This window comes from Epinephelus fuscoguttatus, linkage group LG21 (genome assembly GCF_011397635.1).
Source record: "Epinephelus fuscoguttatus linkage group LG21, E.fuscoguttatus.final_Chr_v1".
Taxonomy (NCBI): domain Eukaryota; kingdom Metazoa; phylum Chordata; class Actinopteri; order Perciformes; family Serranidae; genus Epinephelus; species Epinephelus fuscoguttatus.
The window spans coordinates 24,059,545-24,070,309 of NC_064772.1; the positions used below are offsets into that span (position 1 = coordinate 24,059,545).

General features: G+C 41.9%; 1 protein-coding gene across 3 annotated transcripts; it reads left to right on the forward strand.

Annotated features, from left to right (window-relative positions):
* Positions 1–1,388: 1,388 nt before the first annotated feature.
* On the forward strand, positions 1,389–10,325 carry cd226 (CD226 molecule). Of its 3 annotated transcripts, XM_049565729.1 has the most exons (7): positions 1,389–1,504; positions 1,985–2,221; positions 2,925–3,248; positions 3,440–3,820; positions 4,251–4,353; positions 6,204–6,258; positions 6,862–10,047. In XM_049565729.1, exons 2-7 carry the CDS (start codon positions 2,158–2,160, stop codon positions 6,994–6,996), a joined length of 1,062 nt encoding a protein of 353 aa, XP_049421686.1. In that variant the 5' UTR covers positions 1,389–1,504; positions 1,985–2,157; the 3' UTR covers positions 6,997–10,047. The 3 variants fall into 3 exon arrangements, with proteins under 3 accessions (XP_049421686.1, XP_049421689.1, XP_049421687.1); XM_049565732.1 differs by lacking the exon at positions 1,389–1,504 and having other exon boundaries at positions 2,020–2,221; positions 10,044–10,325; XM_049565730.1 differs by lacking the exon at positions 1,389–1,504 and having other exon boundaries at positions 2,020–2,221; positions 8,895–10,047.
* Positions 10,326–10,765: the final 440 nt, after the last annotated feature.

Consider the following 10,765-nt stretch of genomic DNA (forward strand, 5'->3'; position numbering starts at 1 on the left):
AATATTTTTGCTGCTGTTTTTTTAATATGTGTTTCTTGAAGGAAACAGATATTAGCTTTGAGTGTATGCAAATGCGCGTATACTTTTCCTCTCTTGAGTGGGGTATTCATCCCCCTAACATTCCAGCTGACTAATGTAATGTCACTGTGCTTACTTGGCTCAGCTAACATAAGTAATACCTAAAATGTAACATGACCATGGCAAAAAAGGAATATACAATAAACGCAAAAGACAGATGTGCTAAGAAAGAGAGAACATTGAACCAAACACACGAACACACTACAAAAGGAGAACACACCCCAGGAGCGGCGTTTCCATACCCCACACAAGAAGTCAAGGCTGAACATAGGCGCCGAATAAAGGCCCACGTTAGCGTATAACTGCTCACCTCCCTTCACTCAAAGGAGGGCTCCACCTCACGAATGAGTAATAATGAAATGAAAACACATTTAACCTCACCCAACTCTCAAAAAACAGTCCAATATTAGTCCACATCCTGCCCCGACCTGGTGTCTCAGTCCCAGTCCTGCACCTCTCGACTCAGGAATTTTTCAGCTTCGGCCGGGGTGTCGAACGTGCCTGTGCTGTCGTTCACCGTGACCACGAACCTCACTGGGTGCCTGAAACCGCACCGTATTTTCCTGGCTCTGCACTTCTCCCTGATGTGTTGAAAGGCCATTCGTTTCTTCATGGTCGCTGATGTTAGGTCAGGAAAAATGAACACAGGACGCCCGTCATACTGCAGCGGTGCCTTCTCCCTCGCCAGCCTCAATACCAGCTCTTTTACCTGGAAGCGGTGCAGCCTGGCGATGATAGCTCTCGGTTTCCCGTCTTTAGCTGGCGCTGCAAGTTGGTGGGCCCTTTTCACATCCACGGGTCGATCAAAATGCTCCTGTCCCAGCAGCTTTGGTAACAACTTGGCGACAAACTCAGTTGGCCTGCCATTTTCATCTTTCTCTTTTATCCCGATAATGCGGATATTTTGTCTGCGGGAGTGAGCCTCCAAATCGTCTAGCTTAGCCTCCTGTAGCTTACACTGGGATGCTAGGCTCTCGTGTCGCCTCTCCAGCTCGTCCAGTCGCTTCTCGTGTGATTCCACAGCAGCCTCGGTCGAAGACACACGCTCACTGACGACTGACAAAGCTGAATTAAGGCTGGATAGGGACTCTTTAAGTTTGTCAAACCTATCATCCACGGCGTTTTTCATCTTATGTATTGCTGCTAAAATATCTTCGTTTGTAGTCGGGGCTCTAGCGCTAGCAACAATGGTGCTAGCTGCCATAGCATCTGCCTCCTCAGTGATCTCCGTCTCGGAGTAATTTTCGACAGAATCTTCTCCGAAGGGCTTTTTTTCCGGTCGGAGCCCCTTGCCTTTTCTTGACATGTTGTATATATCGCTACTGCTCAGCTTATGACTGCAAAAATTAAGTCAAAATCTTTCGGGTGAGGTGAAATAATTGTGCGAAGGTGGAGCTCCCTACACACACGTCTACTCCATACCGAGGTCCGCCATCTTCCCACTCGTGGAGAAGTTTTAAAAAGTTTTATAGACAATACATGTGTTGGGGATGATGTTTAGGATGCTGACTATACTGCACAAGTTGTGTGAGAGTTTGTAAACAGATGTTTTGATATAGTTTTGCTGTTGTTAAATGTGGACCCCATTTAATTCAGTTCATCAAGAATGTTTGTCTTTGTTTGATTCTGCGTTTAACACGGAGGAAAGTGAGAAAACCAGTTTCCCTCATGAATTCAAGATAACATAGGATGAGTAATTGATCTACAAATGTTCATTTTGTGGGTGAAGTATTCCTTTAAAGAGTCCTAATTTAAGTTGTTGCTGTTGTATAGAGAGTGAAAGTAAAAAAACATGTATAGTTTTCCGACTTCCAGATATCCGAGGGCAAAGTTGGTACAATTTAGAAAACTTGAGGATGGATCTCACTGTGCCACATTATGCCATAAGCTTGCCTCCCATTCCCAGCCCGAGGGATAAAGTGCCCCTCTGTGTGGAATGAGCTAACAGTGGGCTACCATGAAGTGTGCCCCAGAAGCTCAAGTGTTTCTCTGTAGCCAGAGAGCTAGCAGGAAGTGCAGCTCGGGTGCCTCTCCACTCGTCTCATCAATGCAGCTTTCATTCTCCCTCGGTGGGGCAAGATGGAAGCTGTACAAAAGGACCACTGGTACTTCGTGGTACTCATCTTTCTTCCTTTTCTTAAAGGTATGGAGTTTGTATATCTTTTTATATTTTACAGTAGATTGTTTTTTATCTGGCAATATTTCACAGGACAACACTTTTATTGACTGTTGAAAGTGTCATTCACTGTTGTCTCAGAGTATTCAAAAAACACAGTGTAGATATTTTTAATGTAGTTTCATCTGTGCGTAATCTAATCAGTCTTTATTCCACAATTTCTTTTGCTTTAAACTGGCCGGGGAGATGGTGGAAAAGCTTGTTATTGTAAGTTTGGCGAGACATTATTATTCTAAACCTTCCAGAGCTCTCTCAGGGGCATCACTGGACTTGAAATCAGTTGTCATTCAGCTCGGATAAGAGGCTTTGAAAACTTGGAAGCTTGATCACCAACTATTGTCAGTTGTGTTTATGTGTACTGGCTCAAATTAGCCTAATTACCATTAACTGAGGGATGGCCTCCAAGCTGTGAATGGCTGTGTTAATCTTCAACTAGAGGAGATTTAGGGGGGAAAACATGGCCTTTTTTTGCTGTGTTGCAGAGATGTAAACAACATTTCTTAGAAGTTTATGACTCTGAACTGATACATGTAAAGTACGTGCCCTACGAACTGGTTGTTCTCGTGCAGTTGGATTACTGGTTTCATTTATGCATCTATATAGACGTCATGATTTCTAGATTCTGTCGAGACTGATAAATTTAATGAGCAGAGAAATGTGCTTTATCCAGTTGCTGTCCAGGAGATGGAGGCTGCCACAGTCCGTCTGGAGGAAGGGATGATCCTCGACTGCTTGTGCCCCTGGGACGGCAACCTCAGCATGGTGTCCTGGACCAAAGTACCAGACAAGGATCCGGTAGCTGTTTTCCATCCAGAGTACGGAGTGGCCTTTTCTCACCATTACCGCGAGAGGATAGAGTTCCTGAGGACCACACCTATGGATGGAAGTATTTCCATGAGGAACGTCACTCACCAGGATATCGGGGTTTACCACTGCTCTGTGCAGACCTTCCCACAGGGCCCCTGGACAAGGAACATTCAGGTGGAAGATTTAGGTAAATGACACGGCAGAAAATACTGAGGTGGAAATTTTGAGCTATATTAAATTACAACACCCCTGCTGAATGACTAAAAATAATTATGTTGTAACTTTTTATAGATTGTGTCACTTCCATCACACATTTAATTTTCATTCTCTCTGTGACGAGCTATTTCCTGTAAGCCCTCCATCTTCCTGTGTTCACAGACGAGCCCCCAGAAGAAGACAACAGCGCAGAGGCCCCCACTCCAGAGGTAATCAAGACGGACACAGAGCTGTCGGCGGAGCAGGACAACAACCTCACCATCAGCTGTAACCACGAGCACAATGGCACCGTCTACCAGGTCATTTTGGAGAAGATGCCGCACGGCCAGCCCTGGGGCATCATCGGAGTGTGTAAGAAGGTGGAAGGGGGCCTGGTGGGCGAGGACTACAGCGACAGGGGCAGGGTGAGCTGCGCCGACAGCCTGGATGTCAGTCTGCACCTGACAGGTGTGGTGCCGGAAGACGGTGGTTTCTATCGCTGTACCTTCAGCACAGATGCAGGGGTGCAGACCACCACTGTGCTGCTTACTGTGCCCCCTCCAGGTACAAACACAGAGGCTCAACGCTCAGTAGTTAACATACATATTCAGTATTATACAACCTGAAAGCTGGATGATAAATACTATCTTAAACTTAAATGATTTATGGATGTGAATACGTCTCAAAGAGTAGTTGATTAAACATAATGAATACATTAAAAGAATGTTAATCTAACACAACACAGCAGACTCAAACTCACACCTGCTAAAACCACAACATCCTGTGGAGCGTCTCTCGATACTGGGAGATGTGTGTGTGTGTATGTCTGCACACTGTGTATATGCATTATTGTGGTGTATCTATGAGTCACAAGCACACAGAACTCTGAAGTGTTGAGGTCATTCACCACAAATTAAGCTGCACCTTTTAACCTGTTACTGTGTTACATGGAAAACCCGTTCCTTCAGAGCGCTCTTCTTCTCTACGTTTTCAGGTGGAATCAGCTTGTCTCTGTACATGATGTATATTTACATCGGGGCTGGAGCTGCTGCACTTATTCTGCTCATTGTCATTATCATAGTAGTCATGAAGCACAGGTAAGATCCCACAGTGTGTTATATCTTTAGCAAACATACTCTAGAGCTAATTGACATAAAGTGCTCGGATATTTACAGTTTGAAACAAAGAGCTAAGTGACATTATCAAATAGCATTTAATTAAGTGATTTAACAAGAGTCAACAGCTATGCTAGCTCTCTGCTTTAAATTAAATGCTAACGTCAGCATGCTAACATGCTGATGTTTAGCAAGCAGTTAATGTTTACCATGTTCACCGTCTTAGTTTAGCAAGTGAGTATGTTAATATGTGCTAATTAGCACCAGATGCAAAGGACAGCTGAGGCTGACGGGAATGTGATTAGTTTTGCAAGTATTTCTTTATAAAGGAAGTCAAGCTTTGACCCAGTTATGGTGCCAGATGAAAAGTGGGGGAATCGCCAAAGTCAGTACGATATCTGTACCAAGTCTGATGGCAATTCATCCAGTAGATGTTGAGACATTTCACTAACAAAACAGAAACCCCTTAAAATGAAGCCAGTAGTATGTTCACAGATTTCAACCCCCGCAACCAAGGAGAAGTTTGTTTGTCTTGTTTTACTTAAAGAGTTTAAATACGCCAAAAGAGATCAAAATTACAGTTTCAAAAGAAAAACCCAAAATTAAAGGGATGTCTGAATAACAGAAATGACTGTGTTAATATAGTTTTTCCCTACTTTTCTGTCCTGTACACATCTTTCTCTTGGGATCCCTTGTGGGGGTTTGGAAACACTGCATGAGAAAAAACTCAGCAAAGATATTAGGATTCATCCTCTGGGGGCCTTGAATCACTGTACAATCCTGTGCAAACACTCCTCCAAGGTTCCCCTTGTTAAAGAGATCGTTGATCTCAACGTGACTCACCTGAGACCTGTACTACGAAGCAGGATTCTGAGTTAGTGAGGTAACTTCAGGGTTAACTCTGGGTTTTCAGCACTGTGAAGCTGGTTCTCCTTTTACCGGGATAAATCACCATAGCAACATATGCTGAACAGCTAACCTCATCATCAGATCACAGGCTGTCAGCATCCCGACCTCTGACCAATCAGATCACTGAAGAAAAAAGTATCCATGGACAAAAGAGAGGAGCCTATATGTTGTTGTTCCAGGGATCTATTTCCACTGGTTTTAAAACAGAGCTTCTAACAAACGGAGAGATTGTTTACAACACTAGACACATGATTGTAGCAGGATTTGAACTTTTAAATTTAACTCGCTGACTTTTACACTCTGATTCCATCACTACAGCTCAAAATAACATGAGACACCTGTGTGATGAGAACTAGGATAAAACAGATAATATTTTATTGGTAAAATAATCCACACACTGTTTATCAGCTCCTGTTATTATAAATGCCACATTCTGATCAGATAGACCTCATCAGCCATTAACTACGCTACTTTAACACCCTTTACTTCAGTAGCAGGAACAGTCTTTCAAACTTCAGCGATACCTGCACGTAATTTAAGTCTTAGCTGACAGTGAGTTTTTGGATGGTGCTTTCAGTGTCTCTAGATTTTCCGTTTTAAGATTACAGAGCATCATTTACATCCCACACCATTTCACTGTCTCACAGTCCTGGCACTTTTGGTATCGTTTCATCACGTATGCAGCCTACTTCATTCATGGTTCTCATGATGTCGCTCTCCATTAACACCCCCACCTCTTTCACATGAATGCACTGGTGGCTGTATAGGAAAACCCAGAGTTGACTGAACTAGATAACCAGCTTTGTAGTACCTGTTATCCGTTTAGAAACTCACACAGAAGAAATTATCAGGAGAGTGTGACATGTTCCTTTGTTGCACCTCCACTGTTATTTGCTTACTTGTTGTCCCTATAATCACCACAGGAAGAAGAGCAGGAGAGAGGAGTACAGAGTCAAACTGCACCCATCTCAGAGACAGGTGAGCCTCACATTAGTCATCATATCTACGCTTGTGTTTGCACTTGACACTTTTAAAGCCCTCCCATACCTTCTTGTTAGACATGCACTTAATTATAAACCTGTTCAACTTTATTAATACTAACAATTAATATTATTTGATACAGCACATCCTGTCATCATATAACCTGATACCCTGTATTTATGCTTGCTGACGTAACTAATGCTGCTTTACAATAACTGGCAGTGTGATGGCTTTTTGGTAACGTATAAGAGCAGCTTGTCAAGATGTCTCCAAACATATTAAATTGAATGAAAATATAATATTGTATCCTATAAACTATAATTGCAACACTTCTTTAAAGTGACGTTATATTCTTATTTCCGAAAAGGACATTCAGTTCTACTCAATATAACTAAATTAAAAGGAATTTGTCACCTATTTGATGTAATAAAATCCGTTTAATGTAATGAGCTAATTTTATATCATCATAAAAAGCATATTTCAGTCCATTCAGATAGACATCTTCTCACTTTCTGCCCAGCTCAGTCATTACTTTATCATCTGTCACACTGTCCTTGTCTAACACTTCATATACTAATCAAATCTACCTCATATTCACAGCCAAACCTCTATGAGAACATCTCTGTGTGTCCCAGGATGGCAAAGAAGTCCAGGCAGATAAAAAATTGCCCGGTCTATGCCAACCTACAGACTGTACGATCACACAAAACCAAACGCCAGCGTCATGATAAATGAGCATATGAAAATGTGACGTACTGCATAATGTCAGTGGGGATTTTTTTTGTTTTGTTTTGTTTTTTTACAGACAAAGCAGATGCATGTACGGTGGTGTCAGAGAGTATTCAGGCCGCCTACAATCTGCATCCATAATGACAAAGTGAAATCATGTTTTTAGAAACTTTTGTAAATTATTAAAGAACAAAAACTGAGATCTCTTATTTAAATAAGTATTCAGACCCTTAATTCAGTACTTTGTGGAAGTCTCTATGAGCTTTGCACACCTCAATTTGGGAAGTGTATCCCATTCTTCCTGGCAGCTCCTCTTAAGGTTCATGAGATTGGATGGACAGCATGAGTGAACTGCCTTCTTCAGGTTTCTCCACAGATGTTCTATGGGGTTTATTGGCTGGGCCGCTCAAGGACAGTCGCAGACTTGTCCCAATGCTTGGGGTCATTGTCATGCTGAAAGGTGAACCGTCGCCTTAGCTGCGCTCTGAAGCAGGGTTTCTTCAAGGACCTCTCTGTATTTGGATGCATTTATCCTTCCCCCGATTTTACGATGTTACCACCACCATGCTTGATCATAGGGATGGTATTAGCCAGGTGATGAGCAGTGTCTGGAGTTCGCCAGACAAAGTGCTTGGAGTTCTGCCCAGAGAGTTTAATTTGTGTCTCACCACACCAGAGAATCATTTCCTCATGCTCTCAGAGTCCTTTAAATGATGTTTGGCAAACTCCAAGCAACGTCATATGCCTTTGACTCAAGACTGGCCTCCATCTGGCCTGATAGATGACACTGAGATGGTCTTCCTTCCAACACGTTCTTCCATTTCTGCAGAAATTACGCCCAAAGCTCTCTAATACCACTTCTCCATCAAATCAGCTCTAGGTCTTGAACTGGTTATGTCAGGGTTCCTGGAACCTTTTTGTTAGCTACAGAACCAGCCCCGTTTCCACCAGTTTTGAGTGAAGCCATTATAATTCTGGATGCGTCATCAGTGGAGGACGTTGCACAATGCACAGGGAAAGTCAACAGTAGTAGCAAGACAGTGGATCACATTGATTACATGCAAGCTTTTGCTCTGCTGGACCAACTACTGATGATAAGAAGACAATTTCTAACTTGACTTCTCCATTGTTACCATCTCCATCTTCTCTGTCCAACCTGTAGAATGTGACACGCCCCCTGATTTTGTCAAAGTTTGCTCTTCAGGTCAAGGAGAACCTGCTATTTTTTGGCTTCAGCTGGGAACCAACTTCTCAGGTTCCAAACTAGTTTATTTTTCAGTAAAAATGCTCTCAACGTTTCATAATAAGGTGTGCAAACTGGAATGGAGCCCATCTCCTGTTGATGGAAATGGGGTATTGGAGTAACTGTTGGGCTCATGGTCATATCCGTGACCAAAGCTCATCTTGGGCTCCTCAGTTTGGCCAGCTGATCAGCTCTAGGAGTCCCAGTGCTTCCAAACATCTTCCATTTTACAGTTAACCTTTTGCTAAGCCCCGCCCCTTTAAGATGGTATGACAAGCTGCCGGAGCAAGCAAACCAGCCTGAAATGAAGGAAATCTGAAACGATTGCATTAGAGTCAATGGAGCACAGCTGTGTTGCTGAGCTGGCCCGGTGCTACGTTATGATTGGCCAGTCTGTGTCCAAGGGCGGGACTTAGCGATGCGTCAATTATTGAGGCTGCTGTGCTCCTGAGAACACTTGGAGCTTTAGAAATGGTTTTGATACTCTTGCCCTGATTGATGCCTCGCCACAGTTGTATCGTGGAGGTCAACAGAGAGTTCCTTGGACTTCATGGCTTGCTTTTTGTCCTGGCATGTAGTGTAAATTATGAGACCTTATATACAGAGGTGTGTTCTTTTCTAAACCACATGATGTGTGTCCAATCAATTCAATTTGCCACAGGTGGACTACAGTCAAGTTCTAGACACATCTGAAGCATAATTAAAGCAAACAAGATGCACCTGACCCCAATTTGGAGTGCTGCTGCAAACGATCTGAATGTAAATAAGAGATTGCAGTGTTTGATTTTTAATTAATTAGTAAAAATTGTTTAAAAAAAAAAAACATGCTTTCACGCTGTCATTATGCCTTTTTTTGGGAGTTGATATGTGGTCAAATATGGTAATTTTATCCATTTAAAATGACATTACAACATGATAAGGTGTGTAAAAAATTAAGGCGTCTGAATATTTTCTGAAGCTGCTGTTTGTATATATGAGCAAAAATAAGCATATATTGACAAGCACTGATTATAATTATTTGATTTTTTCTTTCAAATAAGATGCAGGGATCACACTGACACTGATTAATATTCACACTGTGAAATGAGTTAACAAGCCAGTGCTCATGTAAGTCTCACAGAGCTGACGGGTTTGTTTGTGTCCAACCCTGCTCCCAATAATTAAATGTAGTATGTACTTCATAATTACTGTTGAGGAAATATTTGTTTTTGGGCAAAACAATATTTGACAGTAACCGTCATGCTGAAAGAGCAGACAAAAGCCTGTATAATCATTCTTTTCACTTCCCTAACCCCCGAGTAAAACGATTGACAAAAGCCTGTGTAATTGCTCTCCTTTTACTTTCATCCCTCCTGGTTTCCATTCAAAGCTTGACAATGGTGTCTAATCATCTAACGGAAGAGAAAAGCAGTCACTCAGCACTGTACCATCACTTGAGACTGTTGCTTTCCCCAAAGGGCTCTCTGTCTGGGATGGCTGCATTCTAGTTACAGTGCGCTCTTATTATGAAAGCTAAACTCTAATTAGATAATCCTGTGCTTCTGTTTATAGCTCCTTACACTTTATCATTCCACTGTTTATTGATGAATGTGTTTGTTCTTTTTTTTCCCTGCGTTTTACGTAATTAAAAACACAAAGTCATTTTTTTATAAGCTGTCACAAGTTTTCCAAGTTGTATTTATTATTTTTTTTTATGATTTCTAAGATTGCCTGCTTGCTATATGCATCTGTGAGTCAATATTTAAGTTTTATGGTCGTACCCTGAAGCGGTGTGTTGTTTATGTTTAATGTGATTCATTTATCTCCATAGAAATGGAGGCAGTGGCTGAGGCAGTAATGGATATACAGGCTATTCTGCTAGAAAACAAGACAAATGTGGACAAGCTAGAAATGTGGAACATAAATGGACAATGTAGTTTGGAATCACACGTTTTTGCCTTCATTCTCTCATCTCGCTGTTCCTGGCAAAACAGTAGAAGCTGCAACTGTACATTTGACTGTGGTACTTGTGATGCTGTGTGTGCGACCAGCAATACTGAAACTGATGTGTGTGACTGTAAATGACTCACTGTGATACAAATAAAACAATGTCATAGCCATTGTTGCAGTGATTTCCTGTGATGGGGGAGTGTGATAAAAGGAAAGAGAAAGAATCATTGCACCGAAGACTACAAACTATTTTCTGGGAAACCAAAGTGTTTTGTGTGAGATGGAAGACGCTTTGTGTTTGTGCTTAAATTCTTCAGGTAGAAATTAAACATTTTGGAAAATTTGCTTTCTTGCCGAGAGTCAAACGAGAAAGATTGATACCACTCACCTGTAAATATGAAGCTACTGCTAGCAGTCGGTTAGCTTAGCTTAGCACAAAGACTGGAAACAGCTAGCCAGCTCTGTCCGAGGTTCACAGCAACATCGAGGCTCACTAATTAACATGTTATAAGTCGTTTGATTAATCTGTACAAAGTGTAAAAGCGACAATTAGTGATTTTATGGAGGGTTTGGCAGATTTTATGGACTAAATGCAACTTCCTA